Raw genomic sequence first — 23982 nt, forward strand, 5'->3', positions numbered from 1 at the left:
AATGATGTCACATAATAAAACTGATATAACACAGAAATAATGTTTCACATATAGATATTCAACTAGCAAAAGCATTTGAGGTGGATGGCCTTGGATCACTGCTATGTCTCACTCCTTGCCATCAAACCCCAAAGAGAAAAAAAATTAAAGTGGCCATTTTTGTCCTGGTTTTCAAAATTACGTTTAAGTGTAGCTAAAAGACAACAACATAGATATGTAATGGAAATGAAGATTAGATGGTGAACAAAAAAATTGATGGTTCCTGCATAATTCCCTGATTAAATAAAAACCATGATATGCACATAATGGTGGCAATATGCAACTTTTACTACAGAACCGTTGAAATGATACGTATAGCATACAGTTGATATGACCAAATCAATGATCTTTTAAGAATGCTAATGTACAAACTTGCATAGATAAAGTGATATCAGAGCAGCTTTGTTATAATGTGCCCAAAATGGAACATTCTTTTAATTTCTTCTATAGACTATTTTGACATCCCTGATCCCTGCAAGCAGTAGCTGCTTGTTATTGAAGGTCTCACTACCAGCCAAACGTAACATTAACACTCAGACCACTAACATATGCAAGTTTGCAATTTTGGCCAGCAGGTATTTGTTAAGCACCAAAGAGCAGGAGATGTGATCTCAGTTCAGCTTCGGATCATTGGTGATGATGGTCAGGTGGGTGGTTGTAGATCAGCTGTCCTGCTCAGCGAGGCTTAGTAAATAATACAGGCCCTGGTTCACACAAAGGATAGTAATTTTAATAACAGCAGTTTGGGTTATACAGTATGGCTATTAACAGTGTGGCATATGGATGACATCATAGAATCATTTGAATATAAAATAAAGGGCTTCACTGACTAATGTTTTGAAAATGTCTTTCAATGTGCTTTCCCTGGGATTATTCAGTTTTTTATTTTTGACTCTTAATTCACAGGGAAATGCCCCCTCCCCCCCTTTTTTTTGGCTACTTTCAATAATATAAGGCCATTCATTTCTATTTGGCTAAACCAGCAACTGGGTCAGAGAATGACTTGAGTGACATCTCCTTCAGTGGATTGTTGGACACAACGTCTACAGTTAGACTTTGTATTCATGCTGACCATAAAGGGGAACACCACTCAATTTGAGTAATTCCTGTACAGTAACGGCACAGACTCTAAATCAGGGTTCCTACACATTTTCCATTTCAAAATTCCATACTTTTCACACTCAGATTTCCAAACTTCTCTGTATATTTTTCAGACCATAGATTGCCACCCACTGCACCCAGTAGGTTTGAGCTCTTGGGTTCGAGCCTCAGTCAGGTTTGAGCTCGTGGTTCGGCCCTCAGTCAGTTTTTAATGGCGACAGCCAGAGGAAAGACTGAAAAGCTCTAAGAAAAACCTGTGTTAAGAAAAGTGTGACCCAGTGGCTCAGAGAGTTTGCCGCCCAGCAGTTCTGAGCTTGTGGATTCGAACCTCAGTACGTTCTGAGCTCGTGGGTTCGAGCCTCAGTCAGTTTTGAGATTGTGGCTTCGAGCCTCAGTCAGTTTTGAAAAGCGACAGCCAGAGGAAAGAGTGAAAAGCGCTCAGAGAAGATATGTGGGAACGAAGGGGAGCTGGTGGTGCGAAGGAGTTGTCGACCACGTAGAGACACGGGCAAAAGCGGGTGGACGGTTTGATTCCCGCTCCACCACCACCACCACCAGGAGCTATCTGGTCCCCCCCCACCTCCACAGAGATATGAGCAGGTGATTATGAGAGCAAGCCACAGACAGTTGAAGTTTTACTGACGATTTTTCTAATAATGGAATGAGAGCTGTAGGCGGCCGCTAGGTGTGAGACTACAGAAAAAATCACATCTACAGTCTGTAGACTGTTTGGGCTTTGGGACCTGATCTGAAAGTGTAAAGAGTCAGACGGTGAAGCAGCGAACAACTACACACAAAACGGCTGTTTATCTCACTGACCTAGAATCAGCCATCTATCTCATTCCAGTCCCCCTCATCAGCTTAGTGTTGAAACTACTAATGATAAAGCACAAACTGCTGGTATGTTACAGTCACCAGCTGTGAACATTTCATCTGATGCAAGGATTGAACCAACAACCTTCTGCCCCACATCCATATGTTCATATGGGTGAGCTCTAGCCCACTTTCTCTGGCACAGGGCTGGGAGATCTGGACAAATCACAAAATATTTGACCAAATACCTTGAGTTTGACTTCACTCCATTTGTCCACTCTGGGACAGATAGGGACATGGCAAAAGAGACGGGTAGAGAGGAAGAGATGTATAGGCTCTTTCTTTTCATTATTTTGCACTGGCCTACTGCTAACTTTTGAATAGCTAGATGTTTATTATGTAAATAAATGGTTTAAAATCCAACCATTAACATGCATGTTAGATTCTGACTATGTGTACTATTATGTTTCCAAATTGTGAGAAATTGTAGCTAGGTACTACAATTAACACCAAACCCAGACAAGTTCAATGCACAGCATTTTATGATGATAATAATTAATTTAGATACTGCTGCATAATTGCTGCAGATATTGGTGGTGGATGTATGGAAGATTTGCTACAGTTAGAAGGCACTTGAGGCAGATCTGTTTTGCAGACTGTGACGCACAGGCGCACAGGCGTAGACGAGGCAGCTCAGTGTAGGAGTGTGCGTTCGGTCACACGCCATACTTCTTGCCTTGCTTTAGACAACATCAAGCAGGCTCTGGCCCGCCCTCTCCCTCTCTCTCTCTCACACACTCACACACACACACCCCCCCCCCTCCCATACACACACACACACACACACAGCAGTAAACATTTTGGCTGTGCTGGCTGCTCCAAAACGGCATGAAAAACACTGTTTTATGATCAATTTAGTTTTGTAGAAATTCTGAATTTTGTGCGTCTGGGTAGTGCAGCGGTAGATTCCCTGCCTACAAACATGAGCGTTGCAGGTTGCTTGGTCGGGCGTCCATACAGGCACAATTGGCCATGTCTGCGGGTGGGAAGCCGGATTAAGGGTATGGGTCCTGGTCGCTGCACTAGTAGCTCCTCTGGTCGATCAGGGTGCCTGTTTGGGGGGGGAGGGGAACTGGGGGGAATAGCGTGATTGTCAATTGACAATTACGCTATTCCCCCCAGTACATGTGGCCCACGCTACGTCCTGCCGGTGAAACTCCTCACTGTCAGGTGAAAAGAAGCGGCTGGCGAATGCACATTTATCCGAGGAAGCATGTGCTAGTTTACAACTCTCCCCAGATCAGCAGAGGGGGTGGAGCAATGACCGGGACAGCGGGGGGAATAATTGGCCATCGACAATTGGGGAGAAAATGTGAGAAAAACATAATTATGCGGAATTTTCTATTTTAGAAAACAGAATAGGGGCACTAGTCTGCAAACGCAATTGTTTTTCCAAACTGCATCTTCTTTTTTCCATACTTATCCAGACCTGGAAATTACTCAAATCTAATTCCATACTTTTCGATACTGTGTAGGAACCCTGATAAATATTTGTCAGATCTTCAAAAATACAGAAACCAGAGAACTCCAGCTGTCACAAAATATGTTTGCAGTTGCTCCATAGAAAATGAGTTGGGAAAGATGGTACAGGTGACTGGGATCACACCAGTGGTTAACAACTAGCCATAGTACTAGTACTAGATAATAGAATGAAGCTCATTTGGGTATAAAACTTAGGCTATCATTCCGAGGGTCAACAAAATTATCTCCCATTTACTGTCACCTGACTACAGTAATAACATGACTCGCTGTCACCTGACTACAGTAATAACATGACTCGCTGTCACCTGACCACAGTAATAACCTGACTGTCACCTGACCACTGGAATAACATGAATTCTCAAGTTTGAGTGGAAATCCCCTTTAAATTTGTAACAAACTAACGGTTTGGGAAACACTCAAAAGTACAACACCTGGACACTACTGTTGAGCACAGTTCTGTTGAAAGCAAAAGGTTATAAAACATTGACATCATCAAGAGGACATTCCGTACAGTGACATCATCAAGAGGACGTGCTGTACAGTGACATCATCAAGAGGATGTTCCGTACAGTGACATCATCAAGAGGACGTTCCGTACAGTGACATCATCAAGAGGACGTTCCGTACAGTGACATCATCAAGAGGAGGTGCTGTACAGTGAGCTGAGAGGGCCGACAGTCTCCCATCTCTACCTCAGTCGTGAACATGACAAAGAAAAGCATGTCCTGTGTGCAAACAGAGTCAACACCAAACATGCGTGGTGTAACTCTAATGCTACTGACTGAACCTGTAGAGCTACAGAGTGTGGTGGTGGGAGGAAAAAAGCTTTTTTGCGTACGACAAACTAACAAAACAAGAGCGATAAAGTCTCAAAAATGGCTCCTGAATAACAATGTCCATACAAGAGAACAATACAAAGCATTTCTTAACACTCATATATTTACTTTGCTTGTAATGACCCACCATATGTACCACACCACAGTAACCCACTGGCTAAGGCCCCCTGAAGTGGCCCAGACTTGCTACACATACCCAAACCACCAATGTCTCACACACAAGGACACCACGGTCCTTTTCACAAGTCTGACCTCCTCTGACCTTTGACCCCGGGCCCCTCCTCCAGGCCATGGTGTCGGGTAGCTTTTCTTCCATGCAGAGCGATGGATCCAAAAGCGGGCGGGGCTGGCGCAGGCCCGCCCCCAAAAATGAAGCACTCAAAGCTGGTGGGAGGAAAAGAATGTAAAGGGGTGGAAAGGAAAAACGATGGCCCATCCTCGGGGTGGCTCTCCGGCTCCGCCTCTTCTCCGGTGGCGTGTTTAGGTGGGCAGAGGGTCGTCGTCACCTTTGCTGCACTTGCACTTACAGCAGAGGACGATGGGCGTGGCCAACAGGAGGAAAGGGGAGGCGACCAGCAGGAGAAGGCCAAACCCAGCAAAGATCCCCACAACCTGGAGAGGGAGCAACAGCAATTAAAAGGTTAATTTATACACATTTTAATGAACACTTCAGTAGGATACATGGCTGCTGCTGATGTGCAAAACATTTGTGTTTTGGGAACTGAACTTGCTATGGTCTCTCTAACTACGAACTCGCCCTGGCTAATCATATAAAACAAACCAGCATCACTGCATTGCTAACATCGCATGTGGGAAAAAAAGAGATGAGACGAATGATGTAAGTGGATTTTCTCTTTACATTAATGAGCAGAGCAAGTTAGATAGTTCACCACATGGGGGCGCCAGACACCAGCGCAACATCAGAGCTACAAAATGGAATGCATAACATGCAGTCACATGCAGCAGTGACTTATAATAGCATAATGCTTTTCCTTCCATTTCGAGAGAGAAGAGATGTTTTTTTGTGTGTGATCACTCGGGGGCAGGTCTCTGAAGGACAAGTGCCTGTTATCAAGAACACATAGCAGCATTACTGACTGTCTTTTTTACAGCCGGTGGAGAGGTTGTGATGTAGAGAGAAGCATAGTGGATTGAGTGCAATATCCCCATTTGCTCAGAGTAACAGACCCCAACCATACTTGCATGATGGAGAGCAAAACCTTCTACCTGAAGGTATGACACTGGTGGATAAACACAACCCATCTGATAGATACAGGTCGGTGCATGGGAGAAGTTGTAACAAGTCTTACATGAGCCACATTTGGCCGGCACATATCAGATATTTGAGTCGAGGGACATTTCTCAAGATCTGAGGGCTCAAGGCTGGGTCAAATGTGGAGAGCGAGAGAAAAGAGACAGAGCAAGGAAGCTAGAGCTAGCTCCCACAAGATGAACTGTAACCGTATGACTCCGCCTGCAAGAAGCTAGAGCTAGCTCCCACAAGATGAACTGTAACCGTATGACTCCGCCTGCCCACTGGGCAACAGATGCCAGTGTGTATGCTAATGTTGACAACATAACAAGCATGTTGGACAATGGAATGTGCTGCCAGCCTATGAATAGATGAGTTGGCTAAGGAGAGATACTGAGGTGAAATGTGGGAAGTGTGCAGCGGTAGAGCCTCTGTCAGTGTGCAGCGGTAGAGCCGTTCCAACAGCACTCGCCTGAGCCTCTGTCAGTGTGCAGCGGTAGAGCCGTTCTAACAGCACTAGCCTGAGCCTGTCAGTGACTTGAAGGCATTATCAGGCTGGCAGCACAAGCCAGGGCAGCATGGAGGAAGAACAGGCGTGGGAAATGACCTATCTAATCCATGATGTAATCCGTCATTTCATTCAGTTTCATAGGTAGGCCTACAGGCACTACAGAGGCATCTGAATGATTTCAAAAGGTCTGCACAGTAGACATGCTTAGAGACAGCAGGGACCTTAGAGACAGCAGGGGGGACCTTAGAGACAGCAGGGGGGACCTTAGAGGCAGCAGGGACCTTAGAGACAGCAGGGACCTTAGAGACAGCAGGGACCTTAGAGGCAGCAGGGACCTTAGAGACAGCAGGGACCTTAGAGACAGCAGGGACCTTAGAGACAGCAGGGGGGACCTTAGAGACAGCAGGGACCTTAGAGACAGCAGGGACCTTAGAGACAGCAGGGACCTTAGAGACAGCAGGGGGGACCTTAGAGACAGCAGGGACCTTAGAGACAGCGGGGACCTTAGAGACAGCGGGGACCTTAGAGACAGCAAGGGACCTTAGAGACAGCGGGGACCTTAGAGACAGCAGGGGACCGAGACAGCAGGGACCTTAGAGACAGCAGGGGACCTTAGAGACAGCAGGGACCTTAGAGACAGCAGGGGACCTTAGAGACAGCTGGGACCTTAGAGACAGCAGGGACCATAGAGACAGCGGGGGACCTTAGAGACAGCGGGGACCTTAGCGACAGCAGGGACCTTAGAGACAGCAGGGACCTTAGAGACAGCAAGGGACCTTAGAGACAGCGGGGACCTTAGAGACAGCAGGGGACCGAGACAGCAGGGACCTTAGAGACAGCAGGGGACCTTAGAGACAGCAGGGACCTTAGAGACAGCAGGGACCTTAGAGACAGCAGGGGACCTTAGAGACAGCTGGGACCTTAGAGACAGCAGGGACCATAGAGACAGCGGGGGACCTTAGAGACAGCGGGGACCTTAGCGACAGCAGGGACCTTAGAGACAGCAGGGACCTTAGAGACAGCGGGGACCTTAGAGACAGCAGGGGACCTTAGAGACAGCGGGGGGGGGGGACCTCAGAGACAGCAGGGACCTTAGAGACAGCAGGAGGTCAGACAGCAGGGACCTTAGAGACAGCAGGGACCTTAGAGACAGCAGGGACCTGGCCACCTAGTTTAGCAGACACTTTTGACAGCACATGGATCAAGCTGTCCTTTTCCTATTGTATACGTCCTGTCATCGCATGTGAGCACTTGAGGGAGCGAGAGAGCACATGCACGGCCACATGCTGCAGTGCAGATAAAAGTGGGAGCGCTGCGAGAGACACAGAGAGAGACAGACAGACAGAGAGACACAGAGGGAGACAGACAGAGAGAGAGAGACAGACACACACACACACACACAAGCTCTCACCTGTGTTCTGTGCCAGATAACAGACGCCCTGGAGTGTCCCAATTTGTTTCGACAGGGCCCTTTGTCATAGTGGATCAGGAGAAAGTCATCCTGTCACACGCACACATAACACGCACGCACGCACGCGCACACACACACACACACACACACACACACACACACACACACACACACACACACACACACGCGCACACACACACACACACACACACACACACACACACACACACACACGCGCACACGCGCACACACACACACACACACACACACACACACACACACACACACACACACACACACACCATTAGTTGTCTGGAAAGACACAGGCAGCTCTTCTCAGATTGGCAGACGTAAAGGCATTTAAATGACCTGTGTGGGCCAATCAATCGTCTGTGCTTATAGAATTAGGATGACATAATGCACCACGGCTCATATGGTGAGCCTTATCTGAGCTCAGTGAAAACTGTCATTTTCATTAATGTTTCATTAATGTCTTGTAATGGATTTCATAGGAAGAAAAAAATCATTTCAGAAAAGCATCTTATCAAGTCCAAGGTTAGCTACAATCTTCTGAATATGAAAGTCATTGCTGTCACAAGGAGACAAATGATATCTCTACAACAAACCTGGTCAGGCAGCATGCAAATAGTTTTGAAATATTAATCTCTAGAGCGATATGTAGCTGGGAAGAAAGCACAATGTTTCTCTTATTGCTCTGGCAGTGACTATCAAGGAACAGGGGAAGTAGTAGGAACCATTGGCCTGTATAACTCACATCCAGGGACTCCAGACAGTACCAGCAGAAGGCGTGTTTGCAATTCTTGCACATCATCTGGGCACAGCCTTCATCCCTCTCAATGTAAACTTTACATTTAGGACAGCGCTTGATCGGTGCATCATCTTCTTCATTCTTATAGAAAGAGCTGTGGAGGACAGAGACAGTAACGTGATGTTTTCTCTTTTTACTCTCGTCATGAAATCAAATCTAATTGACATTCATTTTACCAGAAGTGTTGGAGATTCGATGGTAATAAGGCAGTGATTAATATTTACTACCGTTTGTGCTAGAGGACAGTATAACGTTGTTACTGGTGCCAGGAGTGTTTAATAGCTTCAATTCAGCAGTCTGTATGAGACTCTTCTAAAAACCACCTGTCATTAACTGTTTTTGTCCAGCGCACGCAGGGCGCAGGCCCTATGACAGGGTTTGTCCACCCATTAGTCACCAATTTAGTCGCCGATTTGGTCCCACTCAGAAACCATAAGACCTGCCGCTACCGAACTTGGTAGGTAGGTTCACTAGAGTCACCTTTTACTATGGGCGGAAAAATTACACTAGTTGACCACTAGGTGGCGCTATAACAGCCCTCTTTATGTTTTGGTCCCTAACTTTTGAACCGTAGCATCTACAATCAAAATTCCCTGGATTCCTTGGGTCATTCCGCATCTGCTGATAGAGGCCCCGCCCATTTCCGTCTAACTAGATCTTCCGCCATTTTGAATTTTCTCCAAAATAGTTTTTTTTCCGCAATTTCTCCTTCAAATGTTGTCCAATCTTCACCAAACCACACCACACAGCATGTGTGGACTGTCCTGCACAAAACTTATTTTACGTTTTTTTGCAAGACCGCACCGTTGCGATATAATCGACTTCCGAACTTTTGTGGGTGTGGCCTAGTTTAAAAAAATCGTCCTAACTCCGGAACGCATTGTCCGTTGCGAATTAACCTTGGTAAAAAACAATTGTGTCATTTCGACTATAGGCGGAGCTATGGCAAAAATAAGTACCCGTAGCTCACAAACCATAAGAGCGACTGTTCCCAAATTGGGTACATAGGTTCATAGAGTACTCTTCTACTCTGGCCTAAACAATTACACCGATTGACCTCACGGTGGTGCTATAGCTGCCCTCTTTACATTTTGGTCCATAACTTTGGAACCACAGCTTCTACGATCAACATTCTTTCTATATAGACCACGACCATTTCCGTCTAACTAGATATCCATTTCTCTCAGTAAAAGTTAATTTGTCTCCATTTGTCTCGTGTCAGTCAAAGTGCTGACTCGTCAGCGCAGGAGGCCAGCAGGTCACTTTCCTCCTAGGACACAAAACAAGCCCATTCATTTCCAGGCCAATTCTCCACCTATTGATTGAACCGGTCCTGAGTGAATTACAGCACATTCAGCGAGCCCCAAACCCCCCCCCCCCCCCCCCCCCCCACAACACACACCTCCATTCATCTTGACGCCAACTTGAAACAAAGCCAGAAAACAAGAGTTTGCTGAATTAAGGGGGGGGGGGGGGGGGGGTGAGATACTTGGTCGGCATTTGAATCGTTCCTGGCTTATTTTCTGAAACATTCCTAATCAAACTTTGTCCTTTCTTTTAGGCAATCTAAGCACAGCTGTGACTTTGTAACAGAAAGCACTGTCAATATTGCTTTGCACTCATTGACTAGATGGGTGGATCTTAGCATTTTTAAGGCAACTCCATTTGTTACATATTATTCTGGGCATCTTGAGCAATGCCCAAGAAAAATACTGTGTGTGTGTGTGTGTGTGTGTGTGTGTGTGTGTGTGTGTGTGTGTGTGTGTGTGTGTGTGTGGGGGGGGGGGGGGGGGGGGGGGGGGGGGGGAGGTGGAGAAAACACCCTTCTTTGGGATACTGGCTGTTATGCAAAGAAAGTAATTGCTCATGGGAAACTGAAAGCTTATCGCAGGCAGGCAGAGGGCCTGATGGTAAATGGAACATTTCACAGAGGAATACCTGTCCTTTAACATAATAGCCGTGACCTGACCTATAGGTCAGGTCTGCTGTGATCAGGTCTGGTACGAGGCTGCCATTCAAATTAGCAGCTTCATAATTTCTCCAGCCAAGTTCCTCCTAGTCTCAACGGCAGACCCATGAGAGTTCTTACACTACTCTACGCTGATACACTACGTTACTGCATGCTGCAGAGCTCTCTCTGGCTCTGGGACACTTTACCTCAGCTGGCTGGTTATGGGAGGGAACCGTTCACTTGGCCAGTCATATGCCAGTGGTGGATTCAGTCCTCCCCAATCGGTAACGACTTTGCGATCAGACGACACGGGAGGCGCAGCCCATTTTTCGAACCTCTCTCTCATCGGTGCTACGACCTGTCACTCATTCAATTTCAACCCGCCTTCAAAAACCAGCAGTGGCTGTTAAGTGGCACAGACTCACTTATGTAGTATGCGGAGCGCAGCGATTCAACGTAATATTTGAGTCTGGGGGGAGACTACCTTCCTCCAAACAACAAGGCTGAGAACATGCTCGGGAAGGGAAGGATCAGAATCCAGAGCTTTCACAATCGCGAGGGTTAGCTCCTAACATCTACAGGGTTCTGCGCAGCCTCGACTTGGAGGAGCCTTGCCGCCAACTAGCGGCAACAGCGAGACTGTGCATACTCGAAACGTAACTCGGCGCGTTGGCTGCGGTACATGTCCAAAACATTATAGTGTCGTTTACCAATAACTTGCAATCATGTCGGTGGGGGGACATTTTATTGTCATTTCAAAACTCATTCCGGTGAGCCTGCAGAAGGCTTTGCTAGATGAGGGACAAGCACTGTTAAATAAGGAAATGGCATTTCCTCATTCCTCACAACAAGGAGTTGACGCCGCGCAGTCAGCGCCGTCGATTTCGCTCGAGCATAATTTGCGCTTTACATCTAAGGAGGTGCAGTTCAGCCAGCGAGGGTTAGCTCCTAACATCTAAGGAGGAGCAGTTCAGCCAGCTAGGGTTAGCTCCTAACTTCTAAGGAGGTGCAGTTCAGCCAGCGAGGGTTAGCTCCTAACATCTAAGGAGGTGCCGTTCAGCCAGCGAGGGTTAGCTCCTAACATCTAAGGAAGTGCAGTTCAGCCAGCGAGGGTTAGCTCCTAACATCTAAGGAGGTGCAGTTCAGCCAGCGAGGGTTAGCTCCTAACATCTAAGGAAGTGCAGTTCAGCCAGCGTGGGTTAGCTCCTAACATCTAAGGAAGTGCAGTTCAGCCAGCGAGGGTTAGCTCCTAACATCTAAGGAGGTGCAGTTCAGCCAGCGAGGGTTAGCTCCTAACATCTAAGGAGGTGCCGTTCAGCCAGCGAGGGTTAGCTCCTAACTTCTAAGAGTAGTCCTGGTAATCCTCTCTCCCCCTCCGCTTGGCCCTATGAGCACGGCCCTGAACCTATGCAGATAGAGGAAAGCTCTGTGGTACTAATGAGGTTTGGAGGTTAAGAGGATATCAGAGAGCGGTGGGTCAGCTGCACACATCTTGGGACAGGCCTGTCAAGCTTCCCCTCCTCTCCCCTCACAGATTCATCACTGCATCCTTAAAAAGATTAATAGCTCTTCATTGCAGTTTAGATTCAGGAGATTGTTCTTTTATGTCTGCCTTTTACTTTGTATTGTATCCCTGGCTGATCCCCAGCTAAACCCTGGCTAACCTGAGCTGCTCCCCCAAGGACACAGGCAGCAACACAGCCAACCAGACCAGCTGTCAATCCATATTTAACGAGTCACCGGATGAGTCCTACTGTTTCTTACATGACTGAGCAGCCTTCCTGGAACTATAGACGGGCTCTCTCTACGGGCTAATATATATTCATGAATGAACTCAAGCTTTGGAACATTGATCCTGCTACTGAATGATCAGTTGAGCTCACCATTAATCCCAGACTGCTACTCCTCTTCTGAGAATAGGAATATTGTTTCCAGGAGTTGGCAAGGGTTGCCTCTGCAGTTAGGCCTTGTAGCAACTTGTAATAAAATGTAATCAAATGTACCTCTAAAATCGATTGAAAATGTAATGAAATCAGTTACTATAATAAATTGTTGGCTAATGCAATCACATCACATTTTTACATTAACTGGCAATTATTACCTCATAAGGAGTGTAACATATTTTTAACTGATGAAGTACTAAGAAACGAATATTTAAATAACTAGAGTTGTAACATTAATCATCAATATTTTTATTACATCACATTTTTTAAATATATTACTTTTTAAGTAGTAATCACTAATGGAATATTACGCAAGTTTTATTGTATTTTGGACCCATTTACAGAGTGTTTTATTACATTTTGACAAGTTATTATATTATCCAGCACGGGCAGCTCCTTTATTATCAGTTACTACAGACCTCATTAGTCAAACATAAATATAAGATCACTGAAGTAGAACCATGTCTGAATGTGTTGAATGAATGTGTAATCTGTGTATGTGGTATTCAGATTACAGAGATGCACCACATAGATCTGATCAATAAGAGCAAGAGCAAAATGGAGATAATGAGAAAGATAACAGAAAAAAAAGAGAGAGAGAGAGAGAGAGAGAGAGAGAGAGAGAGAGAGAGAGAGAGAGAGAGAGAGAGAGAGAGAGAGAGAGAGAATGAGAATGAGTGCAGTTGGGAACAAGATAATGAAGGGAAGTGACGAGACAGAAAGAGGGATGACACCAACAAATCAAAGCGATCCAAAGCCATCCACAGCAGACCTGTTCTCTCCGGGCAGGAAGGAGGTGATGGGCAGGGTGCTCTCCTGGCAGGCCACTCCGGGGTGCCAGTTGGCCTTGCAGGCGGAGCAGAACTCCAGGGCGCAGACGGCACACTGGACCAGCTGGGGCAGCGCTGAGCCGGGCGTGTCTGCCTCTGGGAGCTGGCACACGGCCTGGCATGTGGAGGAAGGGCACCACGTCCGGCACGGGTCCAGTAGCACCTCTGTGACGGCACACAACAAGGGCCGGCATCAACAACAGCAGCTCTTTGAGGAGAGACTCATCTAACACACACAATGATGATCGCAGCGTGAATGTACTGAAGATATATATGCCATTTGTAACTGATCTATTCACCAATTCACACTCATGAACGCAACCTTGCATATTGGTAAACGGGTTCCTACACATCTCAGTTCTTGAGACATTAATATTATTTGTGGAGTAGTCTCTTTTTTTTGCTGATTCTTACAGCTAAAGTCTATCAATCAAGCAATTTTATGATGATTCCTTAAAACTTAGATCTACAAAGTTTGCTTAACTGGTTCTAAAAGTATAAAGTATTAAAAATCTGAAATTCTATTAACCAATTTCCATGATTTTTCCAAAACATTTTGAATACTGAATAATAATTTTCCATTACTTTTTGGGGTGAGAAAAAAAATGCATAATTTTCCACCAATTCTGTCATTGCAAGTTTAGAGTGTGATGCCCTTCTTGTCCTCCTTCCCCTCTGCCAAGAGCCCCGAGCGCATATTCCACATGCACTCTCACATGCACTCTCACATGCACTCTTGGCTCAGCCTGAGAAATATGGAACGGTTACAGCCCCCATTCTGCCTGACTGGACCGGGACATTGATGAGATGGCTGACTGCCCTTATCAAGGCAGCATCAACAGCTCTGTGAGGCCTTTTCTTCATTTATAGGATATCTTGCATTCACGGCCCCTTTTCTGTGTGCCTGTGCTGTGTGTTTATGTGTGTGTCTTTGTGCTGTGTGTTTGTGTGTGTGTGTTTGTGCTGTGTGTTTATGTGTGTGTCTTTGTGCGGTGTCTTTGTGTGTTTATGTGTGTCTTTGTGCTGTGTGTTTATGCGTGTGTGTGTGTGTGTGTGTGTGCCTGTGCTGTGTGTTTGTGTGATTATGTGTGTGTCTTTGTGCTTTGTCTTAATGCATGTATGTGGCTGCATGTGAATGGAGTGTGTCTGTGTATGTGACTCTGTGTGGGTGGAGAATCTGCAGGGCACGTGGCATGAACGAGCGATAGCCCTCTATAGCGTGGGAACTCCCATGTCCCCGATTAGCATGTCTACATTGACAGCATGGCGTGTAGGGCACAGGCCTGCCATCATCTTCCCAGCACTGATATCCAAGCCTTTTATCGCACGGTTAACATTTCTTCTGCAAAGCGTAGAAAGCACAGAGATGCAGGCAGCTGCAGACAGCGAGTGCATAGCAGCACAGTGAGGGAGAGATAAAACAGATTGAACTAAGCCATAATGCTATGCTAAAAGACCTGCCTCCATCGTGCTATGCTAAAAGACCTGCTAAACCATCGTGCTATGCTAAAAGACCTGCTAAATCATTGTGATATGCTAAAAGACCTGCCTCCATCATGCTATGCTAAAAGACCTGGCTCCATCATGCTATGCTAAAAGACCTGCCTCCATCATGCTATGCTAAAAGACCTGCTAAACCATCATGCTATGCTAAAAGACCTGCCTCCATCATGCTATGCTAAAATACCTGCTAAACCATCATGCTATGCTAAAAGACCTGCTAAACCATCATGCTATGCTAAAAAACCTGCTAAACCATCATGCTATGCTAAAAGACCTGCTAAACCATTGTGCTATGCTAAAAGACCTGCCTCCATCATGCTATGCTAAAATACCTACCTCCATAATGCTATGCTAAAATACCTGCTAAACCATCGTGCTATGCTAAAAGACCTGCCTCCATCATGCTATGCTAAAAGACCTGCTAAACCATCATGCTATGCTAAAAGACCTGCCTCCATCATGCTATGCTAAAAGACCTGCTAAACCATCGTGCTATGCTAAAAGACCTGCCTCCATCATGCTATGCTAAAAGACCTGCCTCCATCATGCTATGCTAAAAGACCTGCTAAACCATCATGCTATGCTAAAAGACCTGCCTCCATCATGCTATGCTAAAAGACCTGCTAAACCATCATGCTATGCTAAAAGACCGGCCTCCATCATGCTATGCTAAAAGACCTGCCTCCATCATGCTATGCTAAAAGACCTGCTAAACCACCATGCTATGCTAAAAGACCTGCCTCCATCATGCTATGCTAAAAGACCTGCTAAACCATCATGCTATGCTAAAAGACCGGCCTCCATCATGCTATGCTAAAAGACCTGCCTCCATCATGCTATACTAAAAGACCTGCCTCCATCATGCTATGCTAAAATACCTGCTAAACCATCATGCTATGCTAAAAGACCTGCTAAACCATCATGCTATGCTAAAAGACCTGCCTCCATCATGCTATGCTAAAATACCTGCTAAACCATCATGCTATGCTAAAAGACCTGCCTCCATCATGCTATGCTAAAATACCTGCCTCCATCATGCTATGCTAAAAGACCGGCCTCCATCATGCTATGCTAAAATACCTGCTAAACCATCATGCTATGCTAAAAGACCTGCTAAACCATCATGCTATGCTAAAAGACCTGCCTCCATCATGCTATGCTAAAATACCTGCTAAACCATCATGCTATGCTAAAAGACCTGCTAAACCATCATGCTATGCTAAAAGACCTGCTAAACCATCATGCTATGCTAAAAGACCTGCCTCCATCATGCTATGCTAAAAGACCTGCCTCCATCATGCTATGCTAAAAGACCGGCCTCCATCATGCTATGCTAAAAGACCTGCCTCCATCATGCTATGCTAAAATACCTGCTAAACCATCATGCTATGCTAAAAGACCTGCTAAACCATCATGCTATGCTAAAAGACCTGCTAAACCATCATGCTATGCTAAAATACCTGCTAAACCATCATGCTATGCTAAAAGACCTGCCTCCATCATGCTATGCTAAAAGACCAGCCTCCATCATGCTATGCTAAAAGACCTGCTAAACCATCATGCTATGCTAAAAGACCTGGCTCCATCATGCTATGCTAAAATACCTGCCTCCATCGCAGTCAGTCAGACAGTTCACCAGGCTACAGCCAGTCCTATTAGAATGTCTTTAAACGAAGTCTGGGAGTGGAGGCTTTCCCCTTCATGTATATTTGATGGGGACCGGTGATCAACTTTGATGGATGACAGGGTTGAGTCAGAACAAATCAGGCTAGCGTTTGGCCTGAACTTCCCAACCCTGCCTGCCTGATTACTGATAAACAGCTGTATTGATTCCGGAATTCCACAAGTGGGAAAGAGACTAGGTCCTCTAGAGAGAGAGTGGCGTCAGTGGAGGACCAAAATGCGAGTCATTAGCCAATGAACAGCCAGGAATGGGTCTCGCGCTACGTTTGCATGCTAAAATAAAGCTGATAATGTACAATTTGATTCAAGAGGGGGGGAAATCCTTTCAGAGTACAACACAAACTGTCTATTTTGCTGCAACTCGACAGTGCTGCTTAATCCAGGAGCTTACTTCCTGGAACTCTTGAGAGTAAAAAAACTGGTCCATTGGAGTGAATGGAGATGTCGGGACTCTTCGATCTATACGGCTCTGAAAGAGACTAGTCTGAATCAATGACTTGCAAGGCGGATATGGTGAAACAAGTACAGAAAACCCAAGACTAACATGCACTAAGCAAACAGGTTTCACTCAAATCTCTGCAGCCACAGATTCTTCACAGACGCTCCTGTGCTGTGCGCTATTTCAAGTCTGCAAATATCCACAGGGGGTGAAGGAGTGATTTCAGACTCAGCGAGTGGCAACACGTGCCGCACTGGGTTGTCGTCACTCTTTTCCCGTGTCACAGTGAAGTAGCACAGGGAGGTCCGCGTCACAGTGAGGTCCGCGTGTGTCTGTGGTTGACAGTCATTACCCACACATCACCCACTCAGTTGGCACTGATGTTTCGCACTTACCTCTTTCAAACTGAAGCTTCTTGTATCTCTGCATCATCTCTGTGGCCACCATGCACTCAATCTAGAGAGAGAGAGAGGGGGGGGGGCAGAGACAGAGAGAGACAGAGAAATTCAGTAAGCAGGTCGTCATGCATATTTATAGATAGGAGGCAAGAAAGCATTATACATGCAGTATGTGAATTTCATTTCCAGAACAATGTCAAATTTCGACAAGATCAGAACTCCTCGCTTACCAATAAGCCCCCTGTCTCATTCCCAGGCATAGAGAATCCCACTGCCAGGATGTACGCCAGGTGCATACATGGACCCACTCAAGGTTAAATGTACCCATTTATTGGGCAATGAAATGAGTATCCAGAGCTTTTTTTAAAGGGCAGTCAATTCCAGGTGGAAGGCATTGCTGTCAGAGTGGGAGGAATGAAGGATGCATACAGCGACTGGCATGATGATGAGCCGGGGTTCCATTAAGGGCCAGAGATGCTGATTGATTGGAAACATAAGTCTGCGGTGTGCTGAACCATGTGTGAGAGAGTCCATCAACCAAACTGCCTGCAGGACCAGAGCACTTTAGCCTCAGATTGACCCCCGCTCGCAAGGCAGACCGCTCATGCAGGTGGAGCACAGTGGCCATCTTGAATGAGACTAGAGCTTGAACGAGGCATAGAGCTTTTACACCAGCTAAGTTAGTTTCATCACCTCAGATTTCCCGTGACGCAGGGGATGAGCTAAGCGGTTACAAGATGCCCGGCACGGGAGAACTGATCCGCTCCACAAAGATAATTTGTTTTTCTCTGATGTCGAGCACACGCATTTCCAGATGAATCACTTGTTGTGCCTCGTGTCTGGAAATTCAGTCCAGTCTCAAGCCATTCCAGAGGAAAGGCATTACTGAGGGGCTAGGATAGGAGGGAGAGGGAAGGGAGGATCAGGCTGTGACAAGGGGCTCGGTGTGCAGATTTTGGGAACAAGTAAGGACAGATAAGGCTAAATGGCAATCTAAGAAAAAAGAAAAAAAAATATATATATTTATTTATATATTTTTTTACTTATTTCTTATTTATTTATATCAATACCTCAGTTTCTTGTAAATGTCCCCTTTTGGGGCAGGCAGAGTCTGGACAGCTAATTGCAGTTTCAAGGCCTTCTTTGATCAGGAGTTCCACATACTGCTTCAGGCACTGTTAGGAAAAACAAAGACACAGAGGCACACACACACGCACGCACACACACACACACACACACACACACACACACACACACACACACACACACACACACACACACACACACACACACACACACACACACACACACACACACACACAGAGTTCAGTAGCCAGTCAGTCGATCAGATTTAAAAGTAAACAAGCACTTGACTCTCTCTTTCTATCTTTGTCTGTTTTTCTCTTCAGAGAAAGGAGGAAGCCCACTTCTGTTGTGGCGTTCACTGATGTGTTCAATGTGCCATTTACAGCATTTGAGGAACCATGTAACTTCCACTATCTACTCTACTGGAGAAGACAGTGAGGTTTGATATAGGTTTGTCGAATAATGTAGATCTGAAAATCCATAGTTCCAGTGCGAGGCAGGTAATACAATATTGACTTACAGTATGTCTGTCTGTTACTTGTTGTCTGTGATAATGCTCCAGTGAATATTGAAAGACAAATCTCATCTCTGTTATGTTGTGTTCTTGTTCAAATGGGCTCCCTGCCATACCAAAAACAACCACACGGATATGCACGGCAAGATTATTGCCTTTTATTCAGTTTCAGTTTCATGGTCAAGCAAACAAAGCCATTTCCTTTTTGGACTTTGTTCGAACTCTTCTTCGAACCGCAGAAAGAAGATATAGAAAAATAATGTTTGACTATCAAATGAGTGATACAAATAGTTTAAAAACTGAGCTGTCAGGCATCAGTTGTCCCCTCCCCTCAATCGAATCCATATTATATACCATCAGCGTGCCATGTTTCAAAAGGGGCAAATGAGATCATTTCAGACCTCTCCCATCCTGCAAACCAGGTCTCAGGTCACTTGCCACAAAATCCCCCCGTTTTAAAAACAGCTTTTCCCCCACAGCAATAAGAACACTCAACTCCCTCCATTGACCATCTATATTAACTCATTGAGTGCCAGCCACTTTTGGAGAACGGACGCTCCCAGTGCCAGAGTTTCAGAGCGTTTTCAGTGATTTCTCGAGGCCCACAGAATATTGTGTGATATTACTATGTAAACACCGAACACGCAAAAAGAACGATGAGACTCTCTTCTATCATCAGCAAAAACAGGTTTATTGATATCATTTTCCGTTCTTTAGTTATCAGCCGGAGAAGATAGCTTGATTTAACCAAAAACAGCCGTTTTTTTCTAGAAGCTGAGATAATGAGCCTTTTGTGAAATTAAACATTTCATGCACATCACTGACTGAAGCTAATATTTTCTGATGTAGTCACACCTCAAAAATAATTTCCTTCAATAGAACAGCGAAAACCAAGGAATTTTGTTTGGCAAAACAATATTTTTTAGCTGCAACCAGCAGCGCTGGCCCCTGGTGCAGCTTCTTGCTGGTCTTGATTTACTGCTGGTGGGCATCAGATATTCTAGCTTGCGTTTGCCAATCCTGTCCTGCTGTCTGGGTCTGTCTGGGTCAGTGTTGTATGCTGCTCTGCGTGCCCCCCCCCCCGTCTCAACTGCACACTCCTCCTCCGTGTGGGAGTGTCTCTGGGGCTTTCTGCTGCGTTTGCTCTTCACTGAAAAGTCCGCTACATCCAGCTTTTTTACAGCGTTCCGCGTGTATTTGTCACCGGCTCCCATGCTTCCAGTTGAGAATAATAACAACTAATAACAAAATCATGCGGATGGGCTATCGCAGCGGACACGGAGGTGCTCAATTGTGGCAGCAGATTGGCTGCTGCAGGCACAGCTAACGTTATGCTTCATGCATATCGATGCATACGGATGCGATGCGATTTCCGTTTCCCCAACGACTTCTTCTCTGTTTTTTCCTCGCCTTTCTGTAATCTGGAGAGCACTGTCGCCACCTAATGGGTCCCTAAAATAGCTTTTACACATTCAACAGCCACCATACTTTCACAGGAGATGGATCTGGCTTTGATGCACGTCCCACCGTCAAAAAACGCAATTGACGAACATACTCGTCCTTGGCACTCTACGTTACTAAACCAATTGACGAACATACTCGTCCATGGCACTCAATGAGTTAAGGACTTGCTGCACTGTGCAGTTTTGTGTGGTTTTATGTGTGTCTCGTCAATGGTTTTGTCTAAATGGTTGTTGTCTGTTGTAATTGCACTGTTACTGGGTGATGTCTGTATGCACTTTATTGTGATGTAACTATGAAGTATGTATTTTTACATACAGTATGTACAGTACCAAAACCAAATACCACTGGCCCTGGTCGCGTGGCAATTAAAGTTCTATTCTATTCTATAGATTGTGACTGAGTCTTCCTGTGTCTCGGCCTATTCACACAGGGCAAACTGTAACGTTACGCCCCTCTGAAAATGCTTTATTTTGGTGTGAAGAGAGATCCTCTAGTGCAGTGAAAATGCACATCCCAATAATTTTGAATAGAAATGTTTTTTCTTACCGCTGTCACAATTTGATTGACCGTACCTTTGAAATAATCAATGTATTGTATAATTTTATTTTTTTAAATTCAGGCAGCTCTGTTATGAATTCTTCTAAAGTGCCATTTTGACACACCAGGTGCTGGATGCATCAGAGCATCTTACATTTTTGCAGCCTATTCTCATCTGGTCAGAACTGTTAAATCTGAGGAAACCAGAATAAAACCACTGGAAAACAGGTATTGTGATCCCAACTTCCATCTATCTCCATGCACACAGTAATTCTGATCATCATGGATGCAGCCAGTTGACACAGGAAAGATTACGCTGACTGTGATGATGTCTATGACAGCTACAGAACCCTGGAGGCTGTTTGGAGTGTCCTGCTCACCAGTGTACAGAAGACACATTGGCACTGTGTGATGGTGGTCATCTGCTCCAGGGGGAACTCTCCAAGGCACAGCTTACATGACACCAGCGGGTCCAGAGCCAGCTCCCAGGTGGGACGGTACCGTGCCGTGGTCATCTTCACCGCCACAGAGCTGCAGAGAGGCAGAGGGAGAGGGGAAAGAGAGACATAGAGAAGAGAAGAAAGAGAGAGAGAGAGAGAGACAGGCAGACAGAGAGAGAGAGAGGCAGACACAGAGAGAGAGAGAGAGAGAGAGAGACACCAACAGTCAGTGAAGCCACATGCATCCTGAGACAGAACTGTGTTGGGTTTTTTCTGTTTGCCGGTGATGCTCTTGCAGCTGGCACTTACAAGATAAGAGTAAACAACACCGGGACGGATAATATTAATAATTCTGCGGATGACAAAGGACAAGAAAGGATATGAAATTCATAAAGAGGAAATCTATCTGGCTCAGTTTTGTTTGTGTCTGTCTACATAATATATCCAGAGTCAAAGATGTGCTTTATTTGTTGTGACATAATCAGCATGACGGTGTATGAGCACAGACTGAATGCACTCTGCCTAAACGGCCCGTGTCAGCTGTGTTCATTTTCATTCCAGGCGTGACACATCCTGGCAGGGGGAAGAAAATACGATTCCAAAGCTGCTCCTGAAGCTCCTGTTGCTGCTTAGCTCTCTCGGCACCCGTCCTCTGTGAAATTTTCACTCTGATGAAAGAAAGGTTTTTGTTCTCTTCTGCCATTCGCCGCACGTCATCGCTTCTCTTTTGTGACACTCAGAAAGAGTTATTTTGGGCCGTCTGGTCTCACTCTCTCCTTCCGTCTGTAGCTGAGAGCAAAGAGCACCCACTCTGCTGTTTACAGGAAGTGGTCCCGCGCACACACACGTCTCTCCCCACGCTGCTAGGCAACCGCCTTTTTTTTTGGATGGGAGGAAGGGAAGCATGGCAGATGAAAAGAGAGAGAAAGAGAGAGAGAAGCTGTTTCTAAACATGCACAGAACTCCTACTCATAACCGCACTTTAGTCAAATGGGCTGGAAGTCTCCGTTTTGAGCGCACTCCCGTGACTGCGGAGCATACCACCTAGGCCCTAGTCTAAGCTCCGCATCGCTGTACCTGCAACCCGTTTAGCAGGTCACAGTTTATGGTCCAGCGGCGGGCAGGCGGGAGGGGGCGCAGTTGCTCCCCACCAACTGCGCCCGACTGCAGATGACAGAGGATGACGAGAAACGCATCAAGCTGAGCGCCTATTGGTTCAACACAAGTGAAGTGCATCACAAACCCACAGTGAAGTGTAGAAACTTCAATTTTATATCTATTCCAAGCTGTCACTCCATATTTTACATAAATACCACTTGGAATGCCTACATTAAAATTAAAATAAGTAATCTGAAGGGTTGGGTCATTCAAGCAGTGAGTGTGGGTGGCGCTAATGCATGTTTTAATTTGTTTACAAACCACTGTTAAACAAAACTGTAGAAGAAGAAAAGCAGCAGTGAGTGTGCTGTCGGGGGTGTTCGACTTGTTGATGCCTCGCCTGACTGCGCTCGCCTGCTCTCGTCTGCTTTCCAGGTGAGGCGGCAGTCAACTCAAACGAGCCTATTCATTCATCCATCCATCATGATACTAACCAGGAAGCACTGAACGCTAAGGGACATGATACCAACCAGGAAGCACTGAACGCTAAGGGACATGATACCAACCAGGAAGCACTGAACGCTAAGGGACATGATACCAACCAGGAAGCACTGAACGCTAAGGGACATGATACCAACCAGGAAGCACTGAACGCTAAGGGACATGATACCAACCAGGAAGCACTGAACGCTAAGGGACATGATACCAACCAGGAAGCACTGAACGCTAAGGGACATGATACCAACCAGGAAGCACTGAACGCTAAGGGACATGATACCAACCAGGAAGCACTGAACGCTAAGGGACATGATACCAACCAGGAAGCACTGAACGCTAAGGGACATGATACCAACCAGGAAGCACTGAACGCTAAGGGACACGATACCAACCAGGAAGCACTGAACGCTAAGGGACATGATACCAACCAGGAAGCACTGAACGCTAAGGGACACGATACCAACCAGGAAGCACTGAACACTAAGAGACATGATACCAACCAGGAAGCACTGAACGCTAAGGGACATGATACCAACCAGGAAGCACTGAACGCTAAGGGACATGATACCAACCAGGAAGCACTGAACGCTAAGGGAGCTGTGCTATCTAAGGGTTTCTCATACACAAAAGGCTTAAATGGTTAACAGGATTGAGTCAAACCACTTCTAAGCAAACTGCAGGCCTTCTGGGAGATGGCATGGCTTGTTGTCGGACAAAATAACAGAAGTGGCACATGAAAAAGGACTTTAGTTTCTAAGTCACTAAATCACAATTATAGGGGCAGTTACATGGGGCAGTTATTGAGCTGAATGCTAATTAGCAGCATGTGTCCCACAATCATCGGTTTTCAAAGCAACATGACGCAACTAACAGAGTTCAAAATATTCCTCCTTATTACTGTAGGCACTTGATATTCATATACAGTTAGGTCCATATATATTTGGACATTGGACACAATCTTCATCAGTTTTGTTCTGTACACCACCACAATGGATTTGAAATGAAACAATCAAAATGTGCTTTCATTGCAGAATTCCATCTTTAATTTGAGGGTATAAATTTACATCTAAATCAGGTGAACAGTGTAGGAATTACATTACATGGTAAGGGGGACCAAAATTACATTTTAAGAGACTAAAAGTAATTGGACAAACTAACAAGCATCCAATCGTCCAATGAGTTCTGATGCAATTTGGTTGAATATGAGCAGATAATATTGCCAGAAACATGTCAGAATTCATCCTGCTGCCATTGTCAGTAGTCA

General features: G+C 45.7%; 1 protein-coding gene across 1 annotated transcript in view; it reads right to left on the reverse strand.

Annotated features, from left to right (window-relative positions):
* Nucleotides 1-291: 291 nt before the first annotated feature.
* The window catches only part of rnf144aa (ring finger protein 144aa), a 66705-nt gene continuing 43014 nt past the window's right edge, over nucleotides 292-23982 (reverse strand). The window contains exons 2-8 of the mRNA XM_083633996.1: nucleotides 21063-21213; nucleotides 18152-18256; nucleotides 17079-17139; nucleotides 13001-13223; nucleotides 8281-8428; nucleotides 7506-7595; nucleotides 292-4943 (exon numbers count right to left, since the gene is read on the reverse strand). Of these exons, the coding sequence (XP_083490122.1) occupies nucleotides 4812-4943; nucleotides 7506-7595; nucleotides 8281-8428; nucleotides 13001-13223; nucleotides 17079-17139; nucleotides 18152-18256; nucleotides 21063-21197 (894 nt within the window). The 5' untranslated portion in view covers nucleotides 21198-21213 and the 3' untranslated portion in view covers nucleotides 292-4811. The remainder of the gene's footprint in view (nucleotides 4944-7505; nucleotides 7596-8280; nucleotides 8429-13000; nucleotides 13224-17078; nucleotides 17140-18151; nucleotides 18257-21062; nucleotides 21214-23982) is intronic.

Source organism: Poromitra crassiceps, assembly GCF_964638095.1.
Source record: "Poromitra crassiceps genome assembly, chromosome: 3".
Classification (NCBI taxonomy): Eukaryota; Metazoa; Chordata; class Actinopteri; order Beryciformes; family Melamphaidae; genus Poromitra; species Poromitra crassiceps.